Source organism: Microcebus murinus, chromosome 16 (assembly GCF_040939455.1).
Source record: "Microcebus murinus isolate Inina chromosome 16, M.murinus_Inina_mat1.0, whole genome shotgun sequence".
Taxonomy (NCBI): domain Eukaryota; kingdom Metazoa; phylum Chordata; class Mammalia; order Primates; family Cheirogaleidae; genus Microcebus; species Microcebus murinus.
The window spans coordinates 30,902,844-30,930,727 of record NC_134119.1 but is presented as its reverse complement, the minus strand read 5'-3'; the positions used below and the strand labels follow the sequence as shown (position 1 = coordinate 30,930,727).

Sequence of the window (27,884 nt, the reverse complement as noted above, 5' to 3'; positions counted from 1 at the left end):
GCTTGCCGGGCCGAGTTCCCGGCCGGGGGCGGGGCGGGGGCGGGGCCCGCGCGTCGGCGCCAATGGGCGGCCGCCCCCCAGCCCCACCGCGTCCGCGGCGGCGGAGCCCGGGGCCGGAGCGAGCCGCAGCCGAGCCGAGCCGAGCGGGCGGCGCCATGGCGTGCGCGGGGCTGCTCGCCGTGTGCCTGCTCCGGCCGCCCGCGCCCCGGCCCCCGCGGCGCCCCGAGCCCGCGCCCGACGCCGGGCCCGCCGGACACGCGCTCTTCCAGGACGTGAGTGGGGCCTCCCCAGGTCGCGATCGCGTCTCCCCCGTGTCTCGCTGGCCCCGTCCTGCGTCTGTCTCTGTCTCTATGTCAGGGTCTCTCCCTCTCACTACTGTCTGTCTGGGTCTCCCTTATCCTGACCTCGCTGCCTTTGTGTCTTCTCTGTCTCTCCGAGTCTCCCCTTGTCTCTGCTCTAGTGTCACTGGCCCTGATGCCCCCTACCCCCAAACCCACCCATCTGTGTGTCTGGTGGGGGTGGGGGCTGTCAACACAGTGGGTGCAGTCATTGTGCCCACTCTGGTGGCCCCAGGCTGGGCTGGCAGGGTGGGGGCGGTGGAAGCATAAGGAGCTCCTCACTCCTGACCCCAGTGCCTCAGGCGCGACCCGCGGGCAGTGGAGTCCCACAGTTGGTAAAGGCTGCCCAAGCTATCGTCTGTCATCTGGGCCCCCCTCCCATGGGGCACTGGTGGCCCAGCAGCCCCTTCTCTACCCTGTCCTGGCCCTCTCGTGTCCCCACTCCAGAGGTCCCCAGCAGAGGGAAAGGCTGTGTCACTGCCCCCTCCCCACTGACCCCGGTGACTCAGCACCTTGACCACAGCCCACCTGGCTGGAAGGGACCCTCCCATTTCCCAGGTAGGAAAACCAAGGCCTAAGGGGTTATGTCCCAGGTCACTCATGGAGGCGGGGACACAACAGGGTATGGCCCCAGGTGTCCTCATTCCCAGCTTAGCACTCCTGTCCCCACTACGTATCTCCATCTACCCCACCCAGACCTCACTGGGCTGCTGTGTGCCCGTAAGCCAGTGACAGACCTTCTCTGGTCAGGTTAGGGGTTACAGTCATTCCTGAGCCTCACTGACCCTGAGACAACGCTGGAGGGGGTTGGCACTCAGGACCTGGAGCCCATGGGGGCGCTTTGCCCAGGCTTTAGCCTGCCCTCCTTGCCAGGCCTACTGGTCTCCCCCTTGCTGTGCTGCTTTAGGTGACCTGGGAGTGCTGGTCCCTGCGAGAGGAGCAGAATCTGTCTTGATTCCGCTCCTCTCTGCCTCTGTTGCCCTTTATCTCTGCTTCTCCATAAATAAAACCTGCTGACCCTGCCTTCTGCCACCCTCGCTCCCCCTCGCACGCGTACACGAATGCACACGCCTTTCCAAGGCCCTCACAGACTCAGCCTCATAGGAAGCCCCAGCCCCCAAAGGGTTAAGCCCAGGCTGCTCCCCTCTGCGCCAGTCAGAAAACTGAGGCACCTGCAAAGAAAGGACTAGCCACTGCCTGGTGTCTGTCTCCAGAAAGCAGGCAAGGCAACAGCGCAGAGCAGAGAAGGTACCGTCTGGGATAGACCGCGGCCACTCAGCAGAGTTGCGGGTTCAGGTCTGGGGCGGCTGCCCAGGATCCTTGGGCCGCATCTTGGCCCATGTCCCCAAACTTCCTCAAGCTGGGACCGTGCCAGGGGCTGATGCATCAGACAGAACTTGGGCTGGACTCTGGGTGTGGGAGGGAGGGCTGCAGGGAGCCTGCCTGCAGCTCCCCTCCCTGGGAGGCCAGGCCCTGCAGGAGAAGTGAGCTAGGGTGGCACCTGCTGTGTGCTCTTCCTGTGTCTCCTGCAGGAGAAGCTCCTGCCGGGCTGAGCTGGCCAGGGGGTTGGGACCAGGCTGGGCAGGAGGAAAGGCAAGGCAGGGGGCAGGCAGACCAGCTGGAGCCCTGTCGGGTGGGGTGGGGGCCTCTCGCCTCCCAGGCCCCACTCACAGCTCCCTCCCCCCACCCCTTGTCCTCTAGGTTTTCCGCAGAGCAGACAAGAATGGTGAGTGTGGCTTCCTCTGGGTCCCACAGAGGGAGGCATGGTGTGGGACATCCAGTGGGCCCAGGGGAGAGTTGCGTGGTAGGGAGGGCACCGTCCAGAGTGGAGAAAAATCTTCAAGAGAATCAATGGAGGCATCCTTCCCAGAAAAAGTGTGGTCTGAGCCAATTTGGCAGGACGGAGCGCAGAGGCAGTGTGGTTTGGCCAGGGGCTGGCGGCAGTGGCTTGCTTTCACGTAGCACCCTGGAACACTGATAGCTATTTGCTGTACATGACCTCCTGCTGTCCTCACAACCACCAGCTAGGTTGGAATTCTTCACCCCATTTCACAGAGGAGCTGAGGCCCAGAGAGGTGAAGCAGGCTGCCTGAGGTCACACAGCCTTTAACAACTGGTAGGCCTCGAGCCCGGGTCTTTGTGACAGTTGGTCCCAGGCTCCCTGCGTGAAGGGCTTGGAAGGGTGAGGTACCGGAGACGAGGCCCACTGGGAGATTTTACTCCAATGTGTAGAGGGCCTAGTAGCTTCCCAGTGACCGTCTGGACCCAGGGCAGGTATGGAGGACAGTTAAACCCACCCCTTGGGCAAGGGTAAAGCTGGGTCCAGTGCCCAGAGGCTCAGCTCCCCCTGCCCTGGGTCCTGGGTAGTCTCAGGCCCTGGCCTGGGAAAGCCTTGCAAGTTCAAGCAGAGGCCTAGGGGATCCAGCCAGCAACAGGTCGCTGCCCCTGGATGGCCCGGAGCAGCTGCTGAGCCCTGAGTTCCTTTCATCGGGGTCTTCAGACCTTCTTGTGTCTCACCCTCCTTGAGACAGGGTCATGTCCCTACTCCTTGCCCCTTCTCCTTGGGTCTCTTCAGATTGGTGGAGATCTTTGTCCCAGCCTATTGTCAGGACACCTGCCCCCACTTGGATCAGGGCCTTCTGGCGGGGGAGACTCGGACCCTCCCTCGGCCCGGCTCCCCCACCCATCAGCTCAGAGACCTTGCACCTCATTCAGGCCAAGGCCCCAGTGTCTTGGGGACACGATGGGGAGCTCATTCCCTCCTGAGCCAGCCTGCTGCTTCGTTTAGAGGCTCCAACTCTTAGGAAGATTTCATCTGCTCTGTGGCTTCTCTGTGAAGGTCCCAGGTCCAGAGCACAGAGGTTCCCTCCATCGTGGAGCAAGGCTGGCCAGCATCTGGGGCAGAAACTTGGCTTCCAAGTCCTCCCGAGTGACACTGAGGCCCTGCCATGCTCTGGCCATGTCCCAGCCTGTTTGTTTCTTCATTTAGCTAACATTTATCCTACCCAATGCCATGTGTGTACTGCCCCGTCCCCTGGGTGCCTGCAAAGTGGGTCCTGTTGCCTTCAGTGGACACCTTTGAGGACCTCAGTCCTTTTGTCCCCAATAGTCAGACCCCCACTGAGCTCAGTCTCCCATCCCTCCTGGCTGGGTGGCTGTGAGATGTGACGAGGCCTCTGGGGGCCGTGGACCTGGTGGCAGGGGTGCAGTCAGGGGTCAGGGATACCTACTTTGCTCCCTGTCCTCCCCCTACCCAGATGATGGTAAGCTCTCATTTGAGGAATTCCAGAATTACTTTGCCGATGGGGTTCTCAGCCCAGGGGAGCTGCGGGAACTGTTCAGCGGCATTGATGGGCGTTTCACAGAGTGAGTACGAGACAGGGGATGGTTGGGCCATGCGTGGATGCCAGGCTAGGTTGTCCCTACCCCACTGTGTCCCCTGCTGCCTCTGTTCTTTTTGGAGGACTTTTGCGGTTGGGGGCAGGGAGAAAGGTGCTAAGGCTTGGTGCCAACTTAACCAGCCCACCCACCCCTCCCCAGCTCCAGCCTTGCCCACTACACTGCTTCCAGCTGGGACCCCAAAAATAGCCAAGTCTGAGTCACCACCCATGGCTCAGCCCTCCATTCCTGATTCCTGCAGGGACCAGAGGATGCCTGGGGACAGCTGGGCCCCGCCTGTTTCCACCCAGTAATGCAGGTGCACGAACACACACACACCTCCCTGCGTGTGCTCCCACGCATACACGTCTTGGCAAGAGCGTGCATGCCCCTCTCCGTGCTCCCTCACATGGGTGCACACACATGCACAGCTGTTACTTCTTCGCACTTCCCTTTTCTCTTTAGGAGGCATTCAAGGCTCCTGACACTTGGGCTGGAGCCTTTGTCTGCGGTGTTCCCTTTCCCCCACCGCCAGCCTCCCCAAATTCCTTGTCCTTCAAGACCTAGTTTGGGCAGCCCCCTCTCTAGAAGCCCTCGCTGACCTAGGAAGTGAATATCCCATTCCCCGCCTGGTCCTGACTCCCCTTCCCAGCTCTGACCACTCCTCTCGGGCCCTTCGGTCCACATCTGTCTACATTGGTCTTCCCCTGGCCTGAGGTCCCCTTGGAGGCCAAGAGGGGGTCTGAGCCTTTGCCCTCAGAGCGTTTGACAGGGGCAGGAGTACCCTGTCTCCTCCCCAGCAAGGACTCTGCCCACAGAGCAACTTGATCTGGGCTGGGGCAGGGGTCACCTGCTGGTCACCTGCTGGTCGGCTGCTGCGGTGGGAGTTGGTTGGGAGCCGGGCGTTGCCTTCCCTGTTTACCCGGCCCGGTCTGAAGGGCACCCTTTCTTTTCCCTGCAGCAATTTAGAAACGGAAAAACTGTGTGGTGAGTAGGTCCATGGGAGCTCTTGTCTCCCGGACCCCCTGGGTGGATGGCTGTGGCAAGGGGGTTGTTGGTGGTCACCTGATGGGACAGGACAGGCTGGGCTTGGGATAGGATGCCTCCTTGGTTGCTGAATTCCAGGCTGGGTGGATGGGTTGGGGGCCCAGGAACCCTTGAGCACCAACTCTGCCCACAGACTACTTCTCAGAACACTTGGGTGTCTACCGGCCTGTGCTGGCGGCGTTGGAGTCGCTGAATCGTGCAGTGCTCACTGCCATGGACGCCACTAAGATGGTGAGTGCAGTGGCTGATGGCGGGGGGCCCACAGTGAGGCGGGGGTTTCTGCTGGCCACTGTCTTGGCCCGGGGCTATGGAGCTAGAGGCCTGGGTTCCAATCTTGGCTCTCCCACTTTGTGCCTGTGCCCCCTTACTCTCTGGGCCTCAGTTTCCTCATCTGTGAACCAGGGATCATAGAGCGAACCTCCACAGTCGCTGGAACCCCAGGGCATGAGAAGGGAGGCAGGGAGGGACTTTTGTGTTTAGTTCTCTGCTCCGCTCCTAGCACCCAGAACAATGCCTGGCACACAGTCCCTGCTTCGTACCAGGAGCTGCCGTTGCTGTTTTTATTACTGGCCGTTGTAACTGTCGTGGGACTTCAAGCAGACCAGGACCCAGCAGGGATGAGCTGGGGGGTGGGGCGGTGCTGCGCTCACGCAAGTCCTCAGGCTCATGCTGGTGCATGGAGCCTATGGGGTAGGGTCTGGCCGCAGGACATATGTGAGTAACCAGGTCTGTGTGCACCTGTGTGTTTGTGCGCATGTGTGGACACGTGTGTGCACAAGCGTAAACAGTGCTGACAGCCAGCACTCCAGGACCTTGTGTGGTGACTTCAAAGAATAAGCTACCCCACCCTTTGTGTGTTCCTTTTAAGAAATGTCTTCACCTCCCTTTGCCCCATAGCTTTTATGAGGGGGAGGGAGCAGTGAGCCTGACACTGCCTTTTACAGGAGGGGAAACTGAGGCCCTTGGAGTCAACTATCACCTGAGCAAACAGCTGGGGACAGGGCTTCTCCTGGTTGCTTTCAAGTGAGCGATTTAGTAGCTTTTCACAGCTGCCCCTTGGGACCTGGCATGGAATGTGTGTCCAAATGGTACATGATGAGGGGCTGAGGGGACTTCTCTATCTGTAATGTGGACACAGTGGTGGCATCACCTTCCTTGTTGCCATAGAAATGGCCCTGGGGCTGGGCAGCTGGACTGGCATTCGCTGAACTGGCAGTGGTTGGGGGAGTCAAACTGCAGGTCAAAAATGAGGGTCCCATGGCCTCTAACCACCTTCTCCAGGCCCAGAAAAGCGTGGGGGTGGCCCATCGATACACAATGACCCCACCAGCTCCAAACATGAGACTCTTTATCTGGCACTCAGTGCTTCTGATAGAGCTGCACCTAGTGCCCAAGGGCTCTGCAGCCCCCGTGGCACCACCCCCTCCAGTCCAGCCTGACTCAGTTGAACACTTCGTGCACCAACCTGGAGCCACACTCCTGGTACATGCCCCGGGTCATCCAGCTACGTTGGAAGGAGCCCAAGGAGGCCACCATGGAGCCGCCTGTCCATACGGCCGTGCCACGCCGGGGCTTGGCCACCAGGTGGGGCCGCAGGGCCGTGAAGCCGTTCCCCTGGCACTGCGCCTCCAGCTCCTTGCACAGGCGCTCGGCGAAGCCAGGGAAAAGAGTGGAGCCTCCGGCCAGCACCACGGTGTGAGCCAGCCGCGCCCGCAGTGTTGCGGGCATCTTCTTCAGTGCTTCGAAGGCCAGCACGTGCAGTCCCGGCTCAACATGGCCTACCAGGCCCGGATGGAAGATGGGCTCCGGGCAGCAGAAGCGCTCGCTGCTTAGGCGGATGGAACACCCATTACGCATTAAGAAGCTGGCCGGACGGTGGCGGGCAGGGTTTTGCAGATCGCGCTTGAAGTCCAGTGACACGTAGCAGCAGCGCTTTTTGAGCTCTGTGACGGCCTTGCGAGACAGGGCCTGCCCCTGGAGGTCGGGGCACCCTGATACCAGCAGCTCCCGCAGGTAGCGCGACAGGGTGCTGCCTGCAACGTCCAGCCGGAAGGTGGCCTCGTGCCACGAGTGGCCCGCATAGATGGGCGTTGCGTGGCACACGCCCGCGCCCGCCTCCACTGCCAGCCCGGTGAACGCGCCGGTGGAGCAGAGCGCCAACAGCGCGGTGCTGGCCATGTGGCACGCGGGCACTGCCAGGGCCTCGAACAGCAGCTCGGCCACCCTCTCGCGGCTCGCGGGCGGTGCCGATGGCGAGTCGCACACCAGCACCGGCCACTGCTCTGGGCACACCCGCAGGCCGCCCACCAGCAGGCGCTCCCACAGCCCTTCCAGCGCTTCCCAGTCCACCACCACGCCGTGCTTGATGGGGTGCGCCCGCGCCACGCCGCCCGCCAGCTCGCAGCCGGGCGCGCCGGGCAGCGCGGGCCGGTCCCAGCTGGGCACCAGACTGGAGCTCTTCAGCACGACGCGCGGCTGGTCCTCGCCCGCGAAGCCCGCCTTGCTGAAGCCCGAGCCGGGGTCCACCACCACAGCGATGTGGCCCCGGGAGGGCCGCCTGCGGGCCGACGCCACCTTCCGGGCTCGGCCCCGCCCTTCGGCGAAGGGCCCGCCCCTCCGCGCGGCTGCGCCTGGTCCGCGAGGCCGCCCTCTATCCTCGACGGAGGGGACCCTGGCCCCGAGTCCCGGGCCTAAGCGCCTTTTTCTGGGCCAGATAAGTATCCTCTCCAATCCCCGACTCCGCCCCCGAGCGCGAGGCCCCGCCCCTGGCTCGGTGTCAGTCTCCGCCCGCGCTGGGCCCGCCTCTCAGGACTCGCCTCCGCGGTGCGGCTCCGCCCCCTCGGCCCCGGCTGGGGTCGACGCCGGGCGCGCCGGGCCAAACCCTTTCAGGCGTCGAGAAGCCGCCCGGAGGAACGGAGCTCTGGGAATGGAGGCGCCTTGAGGCAAGGCCATCTGAACATATATCCCCCTTAGGCACCCAGGAGTCCAGCCCAGCCCTTGAGCCCCAGGCAGCCTCCTGGCATCCCTCACTTGGGCTTGGCGGCAGGAGTTCCTGGTTGTAGAGGTGGAGGGGCTCTCAAAGGAGGAAGGAAAAAAAGAACTTGGATTGGACTCATTGTGACCTCAGTCCTCAGCACTGGCGGCGCTAACACAGCCCCCACCCCCCATGAAAACTCCTGGACCCATCGTCTCTCTTGGACAGGGCCAAGGGCAGCGACTTTAGCATCCAGGGGTCTGGCCTCAGCTGCCCAGCACGATGCCTTCCCGAAACGGCGCTAAGAGAAAGCTCCTAATAAGATCTACAGCTACGCTGAGGATCTCTGTGTGCTCAGTCCTGAGGGGCCCAGGCAGCCCACGTAGGGGCTCCATCTTCAGGGGCTTCCTTAAGTGGACTCACGTGGGCCTGAGTTGATGACTTAGTTCTGAAACTGACACCACTGTGCAATCTTGAGCAAGTCCTGGTTTTTCTCTGGGCTCAGTTTCTCTCTCCAAAAGATAGTAGTAATCATCACACACAGAAAACAGGCCGCTTGTCTCTGCAAAGCCTCATTATTGTGTTTAGGACCAGCTTGGTTGCAAGCAGAAAACTCAGGTGAACGTAAGCCAAAACAGGGATTTTTATTACAAGGATCTTGTCTTAGGGATACCAAAGGCAACGGTGAAATCAGGTTTCAGGAGTAGGGTCTGACCATAGGGCTGTGGGGAACCCAGGCTGTGCACTGTCTTTGCATTGTGGTTTTTTGTTTTGAGAAAGAGTCTCTCTCTGTTGCCCAGGCTAGAGTGCCGTGGCATCAGCCTAGCTCACAGCAACCTCAAACTCCTGGGCTCAAGCAATCCTCCTGCCTCAGCCTCCCGAGTAGCTGGGATTACAGGCATGCACCACCATGCCTGGCTAATTTTTTTTCTATATATTTTTAGTTGGCCAATTAATTTCTTTCTATTTTTAGTAGAGACAGGGTCTCCCTCTTGCTCAGACTGGTTTCAAACTCCTGACCTCGAGCAATCCTCCCATTGGGGTGATACAGCAGAACTCTGTCTCAAAAAAAAAAAAAGTGCATCTTCAGCAAAAGAAGCTGGCTGGTGGCTCTAGTGATCTGGGACCTTCACCCCTACTGTATCTGCCCCCAAAAGGGGCATTCGGAAGTTGGTCACCAGTGTGTGGCAGGAAGGCAGTCTGCAGGTTTGGCAGGGCTGGCGTGGCATTAGGGTGTGGAACTGGATTTGGGACCCAGGAGCATGAGAAGCAACTGGGTTCTGCCCACAGAGAGTGCTTGACCTCATGTGAGTGATTTAGGAAGTGAGCCTCACACTGGAGACCGTAAATGGCAGTATGGCTTGGAAGCATTGTGACCGTAGTCCTCAGAAGCTTCCTCCCCACCATGAAAACCCCCGGGACCCACCCTCTTTCCTGGACAGGGCCAGGGGCGGTGATTTTGGCATCCAGGGGTCTGGCCTCAGCTGCCCAGCACAACCAGTGGTTTGGAAGATGACTTTGGCTGCAATGTGGGGAAGGGGATGGGACTAGGTAGTTTGAGAGACGAGGGCTGAATTTGACAGAGGTTACCTGGGGAAGACTGAGGGGGGGGGCGCGAGTGCTTGGGGATTACCAAACACAGTGGGGCAAGAGTGAGGGACCAGAGGCCCAGGATTCCCGCCTCTCCCAGGTGCTTCCACAGGCAGAACCCGGGTCTAAGGCCACACCCCCGCTGACTGTGGCATCCTGGCTGTTCCAGGATTCTGCCTGTCTGTCCGCGACACTCCCTCTACCTAGGAGGGATTTCTGAATACTGGGGACTCTTGAAGGTGTTAGGCCTTTAATGGAAGCAGGTCCCTCCTCCTAGCGCGGCCAAGCCTGGGCCCTTGGGCCTGGCGGGATCTGCTCTGGGTCTGGAATGGTGGAGGAAGGGGAGCAGCCTGCGCCACTGTAGCAGGGTGTCCCCTGCCCAGGTCAGGGATGGGCTCTGGTTCCGACCCTCGGCACGACGGACGGGCCTCGGCTTTGCGGGCGCACCCGGCCCCCTCGCCCCAGGGCTCCGACAGAGCTAGCAGGCGCCGGGTTACTATGCGCTCTTTATTGGGCCGGGTCCCGGGGCGGGGGCGGGGGCGCGGCCGGCGCTCAGGGCCGCGGGCGGGGGCGGCGGCGCCCGTCCTCCTGCAGCCGCGCGTCCAGCAGCAGCAGCAGCAGGACCAGGATCTTCTTCATCTCGGGCGCGCGCGCGCCCTCGCGCCGCTCCGCGCCGTCGCCCGCTCCTCGCAGCATGGGCGCCTCGGGCGACACCCCCGCGGCGCCCGGCGCGTCCTCAGCCGGCCGCCCAGCCTCCGGCTGCTGCTGCCACTTGTCCAGGGGGAAAAGCAGCACGATCTTGGTCTGGGGACGGGCAAGGGCGTGAGGGGAGAGAGCTCACCCGCTCGGCTCCTGTCTCCCAGGACGGCCCCTCTACGAGCCCGGGCTCCCGTCACCCCGGGCCGGTGGGGAGACGCGCGCCCTTCCCTGCTGCACGCCGGGGACCACCGCCCCTCCTCTGGAAACCCTCGCCCACCCCAGGCCGACTTCCTGAGACCCGGCTCCGTCCACGTCTACGGGATCCCGCCTGCCCTCCCGGCCGTGACGCCTGGGCCCGCCCCGCCCGTTGGAAGGGGGAGGGTGTCGCAAGCTGGGGCTGGGGGCTGAAGACAGCGCGGAAGGGGCGTCCCGTGCCACAGCCCCAGTAGTAGCAACCAGGGCGGACTGCCCACGCCGGCACCTCCGCCTGCTTGTCCGGGCGTGGGAGACTCCCTCTCGCGTCCACCCCTCTGGGCTCCCCGGTCTCACCTGCCCTTGGTTTCTGGAACCCTGCCCTACCCTCTGGCCTTCTAGGACCCCATCCATACCCGTCTAGGCTCCTGGGACCCGCATCTTTGCGAGGGATTTTCTGACCCTTCTCTTACCCCCAGGACTTCCGCCCACAAGGCCTCCTAGCATCCCTTCCTGCCAGCCTGTCCAGGGTCCCCTGACCCCTGCCTGCCTCACCACCTCGCCCCACCCCTACACTCACACTCTGCTTCTTCCTCTTGAAGTGGCTGAAGAACTGTTTCCACCGGGCCTTGTCCACGTCTGGTGGCCTCTCCTTGCAGGCCTGTTTGGGTGCTTTCGTCCTTTTCTGGGAACTGTTGTTTCCCATGGCAGGGCTGATCACCACTGGGGGCTACAGCCTATATACTGCCTCTGCCTTGTCCTCTGGGCCCTGGCCCCGCCCTGTTCTGGGAGGCCACATTGTGACCTCATAAGTTGAGGTCACCAGTTCCAGGGTCCGGGCTTCTCTTCCCAGAATGCACAGGTGAATCTGGGCTCCATTCACTCTGTGACTTCTCCTGGCCTTGGTTTCTCAGCTGTAAAACTAGGCTAATGATTTATAAGCGAGGCAATGCATGTGAGGTGATTAGTGGGGAATAGAGAGGAATTTCTGTGGCTTCCGTTTGAATTCTGGCCCTGCCACTCACTTGGTGTGTGATCCTGGCCAAGATTATTAGCTTCTCTCGGCTTCAGTTTTGTCATCGGCCTCAGTTTTGTCATCTGCAAAATGGGTTCAATTTTGGTTCCTGTATTGTTACGAGGGTTAAATGAAATTCTTGGAATAGCGCCTGGCACAGAATGGGTGCTTTTGTCATCAGGCTTTTTGGTTGCAAGCAACAGAAACTGACTGATCATCTTAAGTGCCAAAAAGGGAATCTTTTGGAAAGATTTCTTGGCGACAGAAACCCTGGCCTCTCGGAGAATGAAAGGATCCAGCTTCCTGTCTGTCCCTGTCTCCCAGCTCATAAGCCTGGCCCAGGATTTCCCATCTGCTGGCTGAGCTGAGGAGGTCCTGGGCAGGAGATGGACGGAGCCTCTGGATTCCCCCTGTAGAGGGAGGTCAGGCACCTGGGTGGTGGGGAAGTGGTGGAGGTGAGGCGATTCTTGGGACACCCGTGACTGTTGGGTATACAAGTGGCCATGTTCCTTAGTAGTATTATGTTTGACAACAAAAATTTTCTCCTGGTATCGGGGACTTAAGTTCCAGGCCCTGGGCTAAATCCTGTGTAGGAATTAACTCCTGGGGGCCTCCCAGCAGCTCAGTGTTATCATTCCTGCTCTGTAGATGAGGAAACTGAGGCACCAGAAGGTGCGGGGAGCTGGGGAGTCTGAGAATGCCAGGATGGGCGGCGCAGGGCCTGGTGCATGCTGGCCCCTGCCTCTCTGCCCACCTTGGGAGGGGCTGCGGGAGGCTGGTGATGTGGGTGGGGGTCAATACTGGGGACAGTGAGTGAGGACAGCGACTCGGTTGTCTTGTGTCTGCAGCTCCTAGTGAAAAGGGCTCAGTAAACGTTTGTCACATGGACAAACGAACGAATGAATGCACGTGTGGATGTGGGTTTTGCCTCCTGTGTCAAAGTTGGGCCCTGGAGAGCCTGTGACCAGCCTTCACCAGCCTAGCTGTCCCTAGGACCTCCCAGCCATGGTGATGCTGCAGGTGGCAGCCCTGACGGGGAAGGGGCCATGAGTTCCACAAAGCCAGGGTGCCAGCTGGCAGCCGCCTCCCTGTGAGTTGGTCTCACACCCCCAGGAAGGGAGGCCACGCCCACATGAGGAGGGTCCAGGCCCTCTTTGCCCGCTGGCCTTGGCATTGTCCTGCCCCCGCCAGGGCTGCATGCCCCTGCCCTGGGCACTACCGCTGATGCTCTGGCGGGCAGGAGGTAGGGGACCTGGGAGGCACTCCCCACTCAGAAGTAAACGTGCAGGCCGGGAATACTGGCAGTGGTGACCGTCCCCCTCGGCCCTCAGGAGTATGAGCAGGCCTCCAAGGTGGACCAGTTCGTGACTCGCTTCCTGCTGCGGGAGACGGCGAGCCAGCTACAGGCCCTGCAGAGCTCGCTGGAGGGGGCGTCAGATACCCTGGAGGCCCAGGCCCGTGGCTCGAGGTACGCCAGGCACGGTTCACAAGTGCTCATTGTCCCCGTCTCACCTCCCTCAGCCTCTTCACACTCCGCAGCGTCCAGGAGCCTGCGTTCTGGGGCAGGGAGGCCGTGAGGGGCTGAGGAGAGGTGGCTGCCCTTGGAGCTAGGCCTCAAGGTCCCAGGAGGCCTGTCTTGCCCCACGCAGGCCTAGTCCTGTCCTGGGGCTCCGGTTCTTGGTCCTCTGGGTCTGGGGGCAGTGGCTGACCCTCCACTTCCCTTAGGTCAGATGAAGAGAGTGTGGAAGCGCAGGGCAAGCCCCGGGGAGGCCGGCGGGCAGGGCGCAGGGCCCTGAAGAGCATCGGTCGGTCACCCAGCTGGTCTCCTGGCTCCTCTGACATAGGTGCGCCTGTGACAGGGAGGGAGGCTGGCCAAGGAGGTCCGGGGTGGGCGCCACATCCCCCATTCCCCTAGCATCTGCTCCCCCACCCTCAGTTCATCCTGAGAAGCTCCCAGCCTAAGGGGCCCATGCCTGACCCCCCACGGGCCCCCAGGGCGGAGCTCGGAGGCCGAGATGCAGTGGCGGCTCCAGGTCAACCGTCTGCAGGAGCTCATCGACCAGCTCGAGTGCAAGGTGAGTGGCATGTGGCCAGTGCCCCGAGGGGGCGGACCCTCCCGGCATCTGCCCAAGTCAGGCCCAGGCTGGGGGCCCGGCCCACACTCTGTGCCCTTCACAGGCCCCCCGGCTGGAACCCCTGCATGAAGAGGACCTGGCCAAGGAGCCCGACTCGGTGAGCCCGGGACAGGGGCAGGCAGCATGATGGCGAGGGCTGGGGGTGCCCATGAAGGTTCATGGGGCCAGCTGCCCCCCCCGCCCCCCGGCAGCACACACGTGCCCCTTCCTGGGCCTGGCGGGCTCTGTGACCCTGCCCCTCTTGGGGCCTCAGTTCCGGTCTGCATGTCTGCAACCCGGGCTGGGCCAGCGAACCGAGGGCAAGAGGGATGGCTGCATCAGGCCGCGCCCTCGGAGATAGGGGTGGAGGATGGAGTCTGGGCTGTCTGGGTGCAGGTTGGCAGCAGGAGCCCCCGCGCAGGGTGGGCTGGACTTGGCACGGGTCAAGAGGTTGGGGTCCTCTTGGAGACCACAGCCAGCTCCTCACCCTGCACCCTGCCCTAGCTGACTGGCCACCTCTCTTGCCAGCACATCTTTGTGGCCCAGAGACAGGTCCAGGTGGCAGAGGAAGCCCTGCAGGACTTCCACCGAGCCCTGTGCTGCTACGTGGACTTCACAGGGGCCCAGAGCCACTGTCTGCAGTGAGTCCTCAGCCGGCTGGTGGGACAGCTGAGGTGGGGAGGGGGTGAGCAGGGAGGGGTACTGGGCTGGCTGACCTGGGCCGGGGCTCCCGTGGGACCCCTGGTTGGGTGGGCGGCAGGGTGGCAGCCCTGGCCTGGCCTGGCTCTCTCTTTGGCCCCACAGTGTGTCTGCACAGAAGATGCTGGACAGCGCCTCCTTCAGCCTGTATGAGTTCTGGCGGGATGAGGCCTCCTGGAGAAGGTAGGTGTGATGGTCTAACAGCCGCCATTTATGAAGTGTTGGCCGTGGGTGAGTCAGGCGTGGGTTCCAATCCTCCTCTCCCGCTTACTGGCTCGGTGACCTCAGATGAGTTAGCTAACCCACCTGAGCCCCAGAGTCCTCTTTTCCAAAATGGGTGTGACAACCCCCACAATATGCTGGAAAAAAAAAATGGGTGCGACAACAGTTCCAGCCTCCTGTGGGCTAAATGAGATGACGTGTAAAGACCTGAGTGCAGTGCTCAGTACACAGTAGGCACTCAGCAAGTATACACCGATGTTGCTGCATGCCACACCCTATGCCAAGCACCTTCATTCAATCCTCATAGTATCCCAGTGAAGCAGATCCTTTGTCCCCATTTCACAGAGGAGAAAACTGAGGCTCAGAGCCAGCCTGAGGAAGGCCTGGGATCTGCATCCAGGCAGCAGGACTGGGATGGGTATGGGGAGACCCAAGGGCACATGGCTGCAGCCTCGGTCCCCTCTGCAGGCACCAGCAGTCGTCCTGCAGCAAGGCCTTCCAGCGCACCCTCATTGACCACCTGCGGGCTCCGGACACCCTCAGCACTGTGTTCTTCCCAGGTGTGCTGCAGCCCGATCCCTCTCCCCAGCCCTGGGACCAGGAGGGGCAGTGGCCCCGACAGCTCCTGACTCCCAACTCCAACCCACAGCCTCCTGGTGGATTGTGGATAATAACTGAGCCTGACCTGCGTAACCAAGGACCCTGGGGCCCTGCCTGCCTCCTTTGGGAGCCTCTGGACTGGTCAGCTCAGCACCAAGACCAAGGACCCTGCCTCCTCCTAGGCCTGGGCCAGGCCCACTGGCGCAGGGTCTCTCAGCCTGGGATCAGGGACGGGGCCACTTGTGTTCTATTTATTTATTTATCAGCGTATTTTGTTGTTTATAGCTTTAGTCTCCATGGCACTTTGGCTTCCGCCTGGCTCAGAAGGCCTGGATTCTGGTCCCCCTTGCCCCTGCCTTGCTGTGTGACCCAGGCCAGGTCCCTCCCCTCTCGGTGTGGCCCTCAGGCCATCTGGCTGCCTAGTGGGTGTCCTGCATTCTTCCTGCTATCTCGGGACCAGGCTTCTGCTCTTGCCCAGCCAGTGGCAGAACCAGGCCTGATGCTCAGGGACCCCCTAGCCCCTCACACCTCGACCCCTGAGGCTGGGCCAGATCACTTGGCAGTGTGGGGTAAGGGCCTGGGTGTCCCCAGCACCCTCCTGGACTGGCAGGCCCCTGACCCTTTCAGCACCGGAAGAGACCTCTGGAGGATCCTGGGCTGGTTTGCATGTCATTTGCATATTATTTGCATGCTCACGCCCCACCCATTCTCAGGGCACTGTGGGCAGCCCCAAGGTAACCTTGCCAAGTAGCAATAATTTGGGCCCAGGGTTGCCTGCTGCCTCCAGAGACCTCTGAGCCCCAGCCCAGGACCCTGGCACAGAGGCAATAAAGGCAGTGGTCACCTCTGGTGTTGCCTCCTCTCTCTTGCCAAGGCCAGGCTGTGGGGCCTGTATGCCTCCCAGACCAGGGCAGAAAACCTTTCTTTGGAAATCACCTGAGTCCCCTCCGGAACTCCCATGGCTGCAGAGTAGCAACTTCCTCACAGCTGATGGAGGTTTCCTCAATTCAGGGCCACTCAGCCCTGCAAACCCTGTTTCTAGGGTCCCGCCTGGGAAAGGGAGGTGACATGGTCTCTGCTTTCAACCTCTCCAAATCTGCTGGGGCTTCTAGCTGCACCCCACACGGAGCCTTCTCAGAATCCCAGATAGCTTGGCTGCATTCCCATGGGAAGACCTGTCCCCAGATAGAACCTCGATGCCAAGCTGGACTTGCTGCTGCCACCTGATGTACAGCAGTTCCAGGCGAATAATGGCTGAGCACCAGCCGCTGGGGGAAGAGGGTGGGGGCATGGAGGGGAGGTGACCAGTGGGGACACCTAGGCATCTGACCTAGGCTGGGGTGTCAGGGTGAGCAGTGTTTCAGGCAGAGGGAATGGCACCTGTGGGGGGAGGTGACTTGCCTGGTTGAACCAGGAGAAGCCCAGCAGCAGGGTCCAGGCCAAGGTGAAGTTGGGAGCAAAGGTGCTTCCTCCCAAGGTAGGTTTTAAGCCAGGGGTGAGCAGCCAGTGGGGCAAGTGACATTTTGCCAATGTTCCTGAATGCCCTGGTGGTGCCACGTCCTTGCTGGGCACTGGGGCATGGCTAGAAAGGCAGCTCAAATGGCACCAGCTTGGGGTGGGTGTCCCAGGCTTTGGCCTTGGCTCCAGGCAGGGTCCTCCCTGCGGTTCTCCCCAGCGGCCCCTGCAGATGAGAGTTTCCTCCACGACCTGGCGGCCCAGGCCAAAGAACCAATGTGAGGATTCCTGGTGGCTCTTTGGCCAGTGAAGGCTGCCCTCCTGCCACCCTACTTCCCAGAGCCTTGGCAGCTCCTGGAAAGTGCTGCCGGCATGTGAGCCACATGTGGCTCTGGGCTGGGCAGGGGAGGTCTGGCCCCCACGTGGCAGCGCACGCATGCGTCTTGTTAGAGAAGCAGCCGATCAGGAGGAAGTAGCCTGCTTCCTGCCTGTGCTGTGATGCCTTCCACAGAAACAGTGGCGACAGCACACCCTCCCCATTGCCATCGTTAAAGATGCCAAAGCCCTCAAGCTGACTCCCCCAAAGTGGGTGCCTCCTTAGTTTTGCACCGGAGACACCTTGCCTGCCTCCCCCTGCAGTGGGGCTCTGAAAGTTCACCCTTTCTAATAGTTTTCAAGTAACATGGGCTGTGTCCTCCTTCCTTCTGAAGGCTGGAGTTTCAGGGAAGGGTCCTACAGGGATGGGAAGGCCACTTGGCAATGACCAGGTTCGGTCTGAGCTAGAAAAGGGAGCAGAGGTCTTGGCACTGACGCGGGACTCGGGAAGCAGAAGGGCACTGCAGAGTGTGAGGGCCACCAGGGCTGAGCTGTCTTACAGGTGACAGTGAGCCAGGCGGGTGCCAGACAGGAGTGACAACATGGGTGGGTGTGGGGCTGGATGCAGACAGGGGTGGGGGCTCCTCAAACTCCTGGGCTCAAACGATCCTTCTGCCTCGGGCTCCTGAGTAGCTGGGACTATAGGCATGCACCACCATGCCCAGCTAATTTTTTCTATTTATATATTAGTTGGCCAATTAATTTCTTTCTATTTATAGTAGAGACGGGGTCTCGCTTTTGCTCAGGCTGGTTTCGAACTCCTGACCTCGAGCAATCCGCCCGCCTCGGCCTCCCAGAGTGCTAGGATTACAGGCGTGAGCCACCATGCCTGGCCTGGTTCAAAGTTTCGAAAATCACATTCAGTGGCACCCACTGCCTTCAGCATCAAGATCAAGTTTGATTTCTTGTTCTGACATTCAAAGCCCTTAGCAATGAACCCTTACTCCCTATTTTTGCAGCCTCCTCCCTAAATCTCACTCCAGCTGAGCTGGGTCATTTGCAACCTAGGTAACCCTCTCCGTGGCCTTTGTCCTAAGCCACCCATCTACTATAGAAACACCTCAGCTGTAAGGAGCAGGTCACAGCCATCAGGCCTGGGGCACCTTTCCCAACCCTGCTTTTGGTAGCTGAAGCTCCTTTTGACAGCCACTGGGCACCTGCTTTGAGGTACTGAGGATGATGAGATGTCCCAGGTTGGTGACAGTACCCAGGTCAAAGGCAAGTGGAGTCCTGAAGCTGGGAGAGCTCAGGGCTCCTCAGCTAGCTACCACCCCCACCTCTCTACCCACTCCCTGCACCTGCCTCCTCCCCTTCCTCACACCTGCACCTGTGACTCACCTGTGCATGTCCAAAGCTGTCCTGGGGACTGACCCAGTGCCAGGCCAGAGCTGGAGAGACAGCAGCAGTCTAGAGGGTGGCCACTGCCCTCTGGCTCTCTTCACAGCTTCTGATGGGTTGGAAGGAAGGGACTGAGAATGAAGTGAGCCTTCAAAAGTTATTCTTGAAACATATACTAATACTTGAGCAAGACACCAGGCCCCGTGCAGGGTGCCGGGGACTAAGGTGAATCTTTAAGGAAATCACAGATCAGCAGGGAGGGAACCAGGTTACGATGGCAGCCACAGTTTACAAGGTTGTCCTGGGTGCTAGGCCCTGTGCTAGGGGCAATACCCATGTGATCACATTTCGCCCTCACAACAACCTAGTGGTGTAGGCATCATCAGCACCCCCAATTTCAAAAGAAGAAACAAGCTCAGAGAACAAGTGCCTTGTTCTGGTCACACTCCCCTGGCACCAGTAGCTACTCGCCAGTGTGGACAGCACTGAGAGAAGGCATCCTCTGGTAGCAGACACCAGCCAGGCTGGAGGAGACAGTGGCGCCTACATCCAACGGGAGCGAAGCCAGGCTCTGGGGCCTGCAGAATGGCAGACGGGGCAGCAAGGAAGAGCCCGGTGCAAGGTGGAGGGTGGACCAGCCCTCGGAAGGTGGGGGGCATGAGGCCGAATTCTCATCACTTCTGGAACTCCCTAGGAGACACAGAGATCATCAGTGGAACGTCTGGGGCAGAAAGGCAGCCACAGGAAAGGTAGGTGCAGAGGGGCTGGCAAAAGTTGCCACGTGTGCACCCTGGAAAGGCGTCTGGCTCGCGGATGGAGGTGGCACAGGCAGCAGGTCTAGCTCTCTCCGCAAGAGGGCGCCCGGCAGCAGGCGATGAAGCCGACCCAGGCGCGGAGGTGGCTTGTTCGGCCCCCTCAAACCAAGCGGAGCCGCAAAGACCAGCGGTCAGAAACAAGCAGACGGGGTGAGCAGAGTTTAGCTCCATGTGAACTTTTCATCCTGAGATGACTCAAGCCAGTTATTTCCCTTTAGGCTGAGAAACACAATAGGCCCCTTGACGCCTGTGAAAGGGCTGCCCCCTCCCAACCTACCTTCCAGAAGGAATAATGCTTCAATATTTCCCACCTCTTTGTCGCTCTCTGACAAAGGAAATGAATGTACCACTAATTTTCACTTCGGTCATCTAATCTGCTGTTTAATAATGCACTGACCAGCCTGAGCAAGAGGCTCTGTTTCTACTAAAAAAATAGAAAGAGGCCGGGCGCAGTGGCTCACGCCTGTAATCCGAGCACTCTGGGAGATTGCTCAAGGTCAGGAGTTCGAGACCAGCCTGAGCAAGAGCAAGACCCTGTCTCTACTAAAAATAGAAAGAAATTAATTGGCCAACTAAAAATATATAGAAAAAAAAATTAGCCGGGCATGGTGGCACATGCCTGTAGTCCCAGCTACTCGGGAGGCTGAGGCAGGAAGATTGCTTGAGCCCAGGAGTTTGAGGTTGCTGTGAGCTAGGCTGATGCCATGGCACTGTAGCCCGGGCAACACAGTGAGACTCTGTCTCAAAAAACAAACAAACAAACAAACAAAAACACTATTTCAATGATTGTCATTTCCAGAATTCTATTTATTTTCTGCCTAGCCATTTTCAGAGACCTTACTTTTTGCTTATTTTTCTCAGCACCATCTTCAAAAGTTCCATAGTTCTATTCTGCATCTGATAATTCCAATGTCTTAAGTCCCAGGGGTCTAAGTCAAGTGTTAACTGCTCCTGTCGACTGGCTGGTGACAGCTCGTTTCCCTGGGTGTTCAGTACTCTTCCTGGCCAGCGTATCCTTGGCTGGTATAATACGCGGGCATGCGGAGGGGCCTTGGGTGATCATTGTAATTTCTCAGCCCCGGATCCTTAGCCTCTGCAGTAGTGCAACTCAGAACCCCAGGCCCGGGAGAGCGGACCTAAGATTAGATAGTCTCTAATGAGATTCCTGTTTTCTTTTTCTCAAGCAGGGATGTGAGGTGTTTCCAGTTCAGTTCCCACTGGAGACTGGCAGCTTTTCCCTGCTGCCTTCTTACAGGGCCCAGGCTGAGTGACCTGGCCGCACGGAGAGGGACTGGGTTTGGTTTCTCCACTCTGTACAGGCTCCAAGCCCAGTCCCACAGTCCCCTCCAACTCTTGAGTTCTTGGAATTTCTTTTCCCCACAAGCAGCACAGATTTCCTCTTTTGTATTCTACTGCCTCTGTGGTTTCAGCTTACTTTTATTCTGGCCCTTGGGGGTTTCTTAAACTTTCTCATCAGTGACCTCAGCAATGCAAAGTGTATTCACTATAATTTATCTGTCATCTGGGCTGTTTTGTGGTAATGAAAACATTTTCAGTCTGCCATTTCTATGGTAAATTCCCTTTATACCAATATCATGCTCTCGTGCGAAGCTGACAGTCCCATGGCTGAGATCCTGTCGTTCTAGGGGGACTATAGCATAACTGGGAAAGGCTTGCAGTTGGCACCACCTGCATACAAGATCAAGCAGCCAAGCCCCCATCTTGCCTTCTGGGGCCAAGGCTATAGCCCACCCCTTCTCCTTACCCTGAGATCTAGAAAGCAATCCTTCCTTTGCATTCTGGGGGCCTGTGAAACTGGTGTTGCCAAGCAACCTCTCGAGCAGAAGCCACAAGCGGGTATTCAAGCGACGGAAGTGAGGCCACAACTTACCAGCTAGTCAACAGGCTTGACAGCCCACGACTGTGCACACAGGTGCGCCTGCACCGCTCTATGGTCGTGGTGCAAGCTGGTGGGCTTTCATGGAAAGCAGTCTGGGTTTTAAGCATGTGAGAAATGTACAGTATTAAAAATTTCACTTTGGAAAATTATCCGAAGGAAATAAGGAAGTGAAGGAAGATGTTCACTTCAGTATGTCATACAGGAAAACCTGAAAGCAATCCGATTGCCCAACAGGAGGTGAAGACTTTAGCCGGGCATGGTGGCGCATGCCTGTAGTCCCAGCTACTCAGGAGGCTGAGGAAGGAGGATTGCTTGAGCCCAGGAGTTTGAGGTTGCTGTGAGCTAGGCTGACACCTGGCACTCATTGTAGCGTGGGCAACAAAGTGAGACTCTGTCTCAAAAAAAAAAAAAAGAAATTTATGGCCTCAATTAAATTACACAACCATTAAGCAAATAAATGTGAAGGCAATGGTGAAATTACTTACAATTTAACATCAGTGTAATAAGGACATAAATGCATATTCACAAGTCCAAATAATGTTGGCATTTGTGTTCAAATGTTCTAAGGAAATACTAAGTTATTATACACAAGACCACTACCCTATTTTTCAAACTTTGTGGGAATTTACGTTCCTTCTTAACGGTGAAGGAAAGCAAGAACAAGGAACTGAGAGTGTCTGTGAGCTGTCGGTGGCACGTGACTGCAGGCCACTGGCACACACCAGGCAGCCACAGCTGGCTTCCCAGAGAGGCCCAGCTCCATGCCCGGGGAGTTCCAGCTTCCAGAAACTTCTTCCTTGGCAGTACCTCCCGCTCTTGTTGCCCTGATGCTCTTTAGGCTGGAACAAGACCTGGGTGGAGCCCCTCTTCCCTTCCCCAAGGAGAGAATTGGGGCAGGCCACCTCACTTTTCCTCCCAGTGCCATGCTAGCGGGAGTCAGAAAAGGAATATAGCCTTTTTATTGACTACTTTAAGTAGAACAAACTAAATACATATTTAACAGTTTTGGTTCATTTATACAGTACATTAAATAAGTTATGCACAGAGTTAAGTAACAAAGCTTCCTATCAGAGTAAAATGACAAAGCACAGAAAAACCAGACTCTAACACATCCTGTGGGTGGTTTCACCTTAATCATCCCCCTTTAAAAATCACGGTTGGAGGCTTCATTTTTATTTATTTACATTATTGGCTTTCTTTTGTGAACGGAGGAGCCTTCGTAGCCTCATCAGGAACTTGGAAAGCCACGTAAGTGGACCCAAGGCCTCTTAGCCGCAGTCTGTTCACCATTCACCTAATGCTTATTGCTGCTTCTCTCTGCCCACTCCAAGGCAGGGACGGGGCTGTCCCCAACAGACACCAGCCGCATGTGCCCTATTTGGTATAAGCAACAATGGGAGTGTGCACGGCGCGGCTGGAGGCCTGACCAGACGGGGTCTGCAGGGGAAGCTCCAGCTCTCGGGCTGTGGAGCACAGGCCTGCCCCTCAGGCCCCCTAACCTCCTGGCTCCTGACGGAAAAGGTCACCTGCACCATTGTCTTTGGAAATGAGCGTGTCAATGCCTGTGGGCAAAGAGGCAGGTAGTCAACGTTTTGGTTTCACAAGAACTACAGACACTCGAGAGCTGGAAGGCCTGAGCTGCTCGTGTGGTCCCCACCACAAGCCGGGCAGGACTCCTCTCAGACAGCTGGCCATCTGGCCCATGCTGGAACAGCCCAGGTCCTTCTGGCTTTTATTACATTTGGTTCAAACAAGCTACCACCCAGTTCTTTGAAAACAGCTAAACAAAAGTAAGGAAGTTGGCTTGGTCTACCGACCTGGAAGCCTGGAAACCTTGATTCTAGTCCAGTTCAGAAGAAAGCCTCCACGATGCATTCTATTTTCAGTGATTTATTTAATCCATAATCCCTTCTCCAGTTTCCAGGACAAATGGCCACATGGTCATTATTTATGCTTTCACTCCGAAGAACTCAATACCATAATTCCCACTGTGTAGTGGAACCTTCAAACACACTTGCTATTTTCTAGAACTACCCAGAACAATGTCTACACCTTTTGCAAGCAGGTGACAGGGCTGGGGATGACTTCAACTTTGGGACAGGGCTGTACAAAGCAAATTTTAGATTTTTTTGTCTGGAAGCTGATGATGCTCTAGTTGCTATGAAGAAGCGATGAACTCCTGGCAGACCTTTTGGCCCAGACGGACAAAGGAAGTCCCCACTGCCGAGGACAGCAGCCAGTGCCGGGGTGACCTCCTGCTGGTAGATGTGTCTTATTTCCAGACTGAGATGCGTTGATAGACATTTGTAACTGAGCACTGCCTCAGGAGAGATCCGCCTCATCGGTGACCTCATGGTCACCTGACTGTACTTAAGCAGATTTGCGAGGGGACTAGTCCTGGAGCTGCAGGGAGCCCCCATGGTGGCATGCTCACATCTCCACAGGGACTGCCTGTTCCTGAGCAGGTGGGCTTAAAACAACTTCTTACTGGCTCATCTTCCCCACTGGATGAAGTCAGGCGTGCTGCAGGCAAGTGGGCATCCAAAAGACAACGGAAGGTATGAACATCCTGCCCTCAAGTATCCCTTGGAACATCCGCTACCTCTGGTCTTTGCTGGCTCCTGCAATCACTCCTCACTTGGCAGAAGACTACGATGTCCCACCACTCGTCAGTGATCCTCCATGGGGGACGCTCAACACTGGTTTTATCCTGCAGACATGCTCTGACTGATGGCCAGCCAGGTGTTGCATTTGCAGTTGGTTTCCAGTTTAGCATTAGAGAGCCTGCGACTGACCTGACACTCCCTGAACTACCAACCCAGCCTCTTTCATGTCCCCACAAATATTAACTATAAAGGCTAGCCCTCTAAGCAGCCTGATTACAGCAAGGTATTTTTTCTCTTTTAAATCCTACTGTAGATGACAGTGGGGAGTCTGAATTTCCACTCCCAACCTGGGAACTGGGGTGGTGCCAGCAGAGTCTGAAAGCCATGTGGACAGCCTGGACTTGCTCCTGCCCCTCTGGCTGCCCACCCTGCCCCAGTGGTGCTCCTGCACCCAATCAGAGAGTTGCAGAATTTCAGAAACTTTCTGGAGAAAGGGATTCTTTTTTTTTTTTTTTTGGAGACAGTCTCACTCTTGCCTGGGCTAGAGTGCTATGGTGTCAGCTTACCTCATAGCAACCTCAAAGTCCTGGGCTCAAGCAATCCTTCTGCCTCAGCCTCCCGAGTAGCTGGGACTACAGGCATGCGCCACCATGCCCGGCTAAATTTTTTATATATTTTTAGTAAGCCAATTAAATTCTTTCTATTTTTAGTAGAGACAAGGTCTTGCTCTTGCTCAGGCTGGTTTCAAACTCCTAACCTTGAGCGATCCACCAACCTTGGCCTCCCAGAGTGCTAGGATTACAGGTGTGAGCCATTGCGCCTGGCAGAGAAAGGGATTCTTTAAATCTGAATAGCAAGTCCTGGACAGATGCCCTGGCAACCTCTGTATGAAACTGACCAGAATTAACATAGCAAAAGATCTGAGAACTGATCTTCAGTATGGAATATTGCCCAGGTTTACAGATTGGCCCCTGGGTAGCACACAGCAAAGCAGTCTAGAAAAGCATTAGAAAGACTCTGAAAACGAAACTGTTATTGGAACCACAGGCCACAAAAGTAGGCCAGGATCTCCACACTAAACCTAAACCTTAGCTGTAGAAATGAACATTGAATTCTGATAATTATTTGGTTGGTTTTGGCTCTTTATTCCAAACAGTAAAAACTCAACCTGCCCTAGCTAGCTGTGGCCACTAAAGAATTTAAAAACCTGCTTAGGGGATGCCAAAGTGGGAGGACAGCTTGAGGCCAGGAGTTCAAGACCAGCCTGGGCAACACAGCAAGACCCCATCTCTGGCTGGGTGTGGTGGCTCATGCTTGTAATCCTAGCACTCTGGGAGGCTGAGGCAGGAGGATGGCTTGAGGTCAGGAGTCCAAGACCAGCAAGAGCAAGACCCTGTCTCTACTAAAAATAGGAAGAAATCAGCCAGACAACTAAAAATAGGAAAAATTAGCCGGGCATGGTGATGAGTGCCTGTAGTCCCAGCTACTCAGGAGGCTGAGGCAGGAAGATTGCTTGAGCCCAGGAGTTTGAGGTTGCTGTGAGCTAGGCTGATGTCACAGCACTACAGCCTGGGTTACAGAGCAAGACTCTGTCTAAAAAAAAAAAGGATCCCATCTCTATATAAAGAACAATAATACAAAATCACCTGGGTGTGACGGTATATGTCTGCAGTCCTAGCCACTTGGGAGGCTGAGGAGGAAGGGTTGCCGGAGCCCAGGGGTTTGAGGTTACAGTGAGCTATGACTGTGCCACTGCACTACAGCCTGGGTAACAGAGCAGACCTAGTCTCTGGGAAAAAAATAAAAAAACACCCCCTCCCCCCAAATCTGCTTAAGTGTTTATTCAACTTATCAATGAAAAAATAGTAAGCCAAGGACTGACCCAGTGTACATCACAAGACGCCTCTTGTTATACCTGATGCAGAGGCAGTCTGAGGCACTGACTACATCTCTGTTAAGAGTCAGGCTGCCTCACCAACTGATGGGGGTGAGGGGACCCAATGTATCAGGCTAACTAGAAAACTGTGGGTCTTACACATTCCACGATAAAGTAACATTATTTTCTGTTATTCTATCTCTGGTTATACCTTACTTTGGACAATAGAAATCCAGGAATTTAAAAAGTGCCTTGTATTGGATTTGTTTGTTAAGACTACAAATCCTTGGTTATGGTAAATTAGGGACTTGAAGTAAAATACACTTGTATGCAAGGATGAGGCTACCTGTGCCAATCCCTTTTGCTTTATGGTATTGAGAGAGCTTTTATTTCAGACTTTGGTCAGTGTAGAGAAGGTGGAGCTAGACCTAGGTTCCCAAGGCCAGCCACTGCAGGGCCAACCAACCCAACCCAACTCAACTCAGTCCCCTCCAACCCAACTGATTCCTTGCCAGCAGCTCGAAAGGTGTAGAGTGGGTCAGCATCCCCGGGCTTCCAACGAAACCCACATGGCAGAGAAGAATAATATTTTGAAAGGAGTATAGGTGATGTCATGTTTGGTGAGCCAGATTAAGTCGCTGGAAAACCCCCTGAAGACAGGAAGGAAAATTGGTCAGGCTTTCCTAAAATGGTTCTCACACTTCACAAAATCTTTTTGGGTTCAAAATGAGAAGCTATCAGATAACAAAAGAGAAAGGAAATGGAGATTGTGTGTCTGATAAAAAAATCAACAGAAGGCATAATGACATGGAACTATGAGGTTTGTAGAATTCTTTCACGTCCAGGAGGGCTGCTTAGGCGAGACCAGGCCTTGACAGGCGGGACGAATCCTATCAACACACCACGGCACATTCAGCAGGATAACTGCAGCTGAGCCAGTGCCAAACAGAACCCATGGCAGAGGACGCTCAGTGTGATCCAGACATGCACAGTCTGAGCAATAAAAGGACACAGAACGAGACGACTGTGCAAACAGTCACACAGTGGCAGAAGGCTCTGCATTTCCAAGAGATGATCCACTCAATAATTTGACAATACTAGTTTGGCCAACATGCTTAGAGAGAACACACTATCCACGGTGGAGTCTCATTCTCTCTCAGACCAATCCATGCGCTGGAAACAATTTCTGCACAAGCAAAATCAAATGAGAGAGAAAAAAATGGGTCCCACGCTAAAGTAGCCAGCCATCTTGTCCCAAGTGATCTGTGACGCTTGGTAGAAGTTTTATTTATTTTTTCGTGTTACGGGTGCTTTTACTGAAATGGTGACTTCTTTCCTATTGATTCTGATCTTAACAAGTCTGAACAAGAGGGTTGAGAAGGGAGTCCTGAGTGCCACTTTTTGCCTACCGAAGTCCCCGTGAGGCCAATCAGTGTCATCTGCCGAGGGTGGAAATGGGGCTTAAGGATCTGCTCAAGGATAAGAGGGACCACTCCCCCATCTGAGGGGGGCCTCCTCTGCAGCCTGCCGCCAGCACCCAGGCCTCTGCCACATGAAGACCGGCACACTTGGCAGTCTGCTGACTCAAGGAGGCAGAGAGGGGAGCTGGTGGTCTACACTGACAGGGGCCTGGCTAAGCCAGCTTCGGCTGGGAGAGGAACAAACCAGGAAAGCCATGGAGGAGGCAGCGCAGGCCAGCTGCCCGTGTGCAGAGAGACTGGCACACTTGTTCCGTAAGGACACAGATGATGAGTGTTGGACTCCTTCTGCCTCCACTGCATTCCTTGCTGATGACCAACAGCTACTTGCTCTGGTTCCCACAGCCAGCCCCTGATGCAAGGGTCCTGTCATGCCGAGTGGTCACCAGGATAAGTGGAATCCGGGCTCAGAGTCCGTTGGTGTCAATGGCTGTCACAGAGGCAGGTGTTGAGGAACGCGAGGTGGTTGCCGAGGTCTTGTCCAGGGCTGGGCTGGGCACACTGCAGTCGGCAGACCTGGCTGAGCCCCTCCCCCCAGGAAGCAGTGGCCGGCTCTGGCTGTGGGGACTCTGGCCATGCAGGTTCTGGCCACAGAGGCGGTGGTGCCGCTCCCAGTCCTTGTGCTGGCAGAAAGAGCCACAGTATCGTGCAATATTGCAGCCACTGCATGTCTCACTGGCTTTGCGGCCACAGTTCCAGCAGTTCTGCAAGACACAGGCGTCAATAAGTGATTGCTGGGATCTCAAGGGGCAGGCTTGTCACTTGTTACCTGCATGGCAGTCCTGCCTTTACTGTTATGTGCTTAACCATGGGAAATACACACCCCCTTTCTGAGTTTCCTTCATCTGTAAAACAGGAAAACTACCCATCCGCAGGACGGCAGGGGGAACTGAGGGGTGTATGCGACAAGACCTTGGACAACACCAGCATAGGTCCAGTGGCCATGTCCTGTTACAGCATAGACTCACGTTTCTGACTCATATTTTAATCTTCAGAGACCAAACCAAATTCTGTGCCAGCGTCCCTCTCACCCCAGCTATCTACCCTAAGAACACATATATGTTCAGACAAACACTTTCTCTTGCTCCTCCCAATGGAGAAATCATCTTCATTTCCCACAGACAATATATGATCTTAACTAAGACCTTTAAAGGAATATAGGTAATAATTCAT

The 27,884-nt window shown here is 56.8% G+C and overlaps 4 protein-coding genes and 1 pseudogene across 7 annotated transcripts in view; 1 reads left to right on the top strand and 4 right to left on the bottom strand.

Annotated features, from left to right (window-relative positions):
* Window positions 1-131: 131 nt before the first annotated feature.
* On the top strand, window positions 132-16,114 carry NECAB3 (N-terminal EF-hand calcium binding protein 3). Its single transcript, XM_012755152.2, has 13 exons — window positions 132-272; window positions 2,040-2,064; window positions 3,596-3,704; window positions 4,678-4,703; window positions 4,897-4,994; window positions 12,565-12,701; window positions 12,959-13,077; window positions 13,229-13,308; window positions 13,412-13,465; window positions 13,876-13,988; window positions 14,152-14,229; window positions 14,737-14,828; window positions 14,918-16,114. Exons 1-13 carry the CDS (start codon window positions 156-158, stop codon window positions 14,944-14,946), a joined length of 1,077 nt encoding a protein of 358 aa, XP_012610606.1. The 5' UTR covers window positions 132-155; the 3' UTR covers window positions 14,947-16,114.
* ACTL10 (actin like 10) lies at window positions 6,095-6,941 on the bottom strand. Its single transcript, XM_012755153.3, has one exon. The coding sequence runs from the start codon at window positions 6,939-6,941 to the stop codon at window positions 6,204-6,206; it is 738 nt and encodes a 245-aa protein (XP_012610607.1). The 3' UTR covers window positions 6,095-6,203.
* On the bottom strand, window positions 8,181-10,979 carry C16H20orf144 (chromosome 16 C20orf144 homolog). The gene is made up of 2 exons (XM_012755154.3): window positions 10,799-10,979; window positions 8,181-10,131 (listed from the first exon to the last, which is right to left on the bottom strand). The coding sequence occupies exons 1-2, from the start codon at window positions 10,922-10,924 to the stop codon at window positions 9,880-9,882; spliced, it is 378 nt and encodes a 125-aa protein (XP_012610608.1). The 5' UTR covers window positions 10,925-10,979; the 3' UTR covers window positions 8,181-9,879.
* A 1,877-nt stretch (window positions 16,115-17,991) lies between the features above and the next one.
* On the bottom strand, window positions 17,992-27,084 carry LOC105865781 (uncharacterized; annotated as a pseudogene).
* The window catches only part of CBFA2T2 (CBFA2/RUNX1 partner transcriptional co-repressor 2), a 137,285-nt gene continuing 135,222 nt past the window's right edge, over window positions 25,822-27,884 (bottom strand). For all 4 annotated transcript variants that reach the window (XM_012755043.3, XM_076011036.1, XM_012755042.3 and 1 more), the window contains one exon: window positions 25,822-27,415. In XM_012755043.3, coding sequence (XP_012610497.1) covers window positions 27,119-27,415 — 297 coding nt within the window. In that variant the 3' untranslated portion in view covers window positions 25,822-27,118. The remainder of the gene's footprint in view (window positions 27,416-27,884) is intronic.

Bases quoted from the DNA above. Each gene is read 5' to 3' on its own strand.
- NECAB3 (XM_012755152.2), top strand. From the start codon at position 156: ATGGCGTGCGCGGGGCTGCTCGCCGTGTGCCTGCTCCGGCCGCCCGCG. The intron at 4,995-12,564 runs GTGAGTGCAGTG...CTCGGCCCTCAG, and splicing joins CCATGGACGCCACTAAGATG to GAGTATGAGCAGGCCTCCAA. The intron at 14,230-14,736 runs GTAGGTGTGATG...TCCCCTCTGCAG, and splicing joins GATGAGGCCTCCTGGAGAAG to GCACCAGCAGTCGTCCTGCA.
- ACTL10 (XM_012755153.3), bottom strand. From the start codon at position 6,941: ATGGCCAGCACCGCGCTGTTGGCGCTCTGCTCCACCGGCGCGTTCACC.
- C16H20orf144 (XM_012755154.3), bottom strand. From the start codon at position 10,924: ATGGGAAACAACAGTTCCCAGAAAAGGACGAAAGCACCCAAACAGGCC. The intron at 10,132-10,798 runs GTGAGTGTAGGG...GCCCGTCCCCAG, and splicing joins TCAAGAGGAAGAAGCAGAGT to ACCAAGATCGTGCTGCTTTT.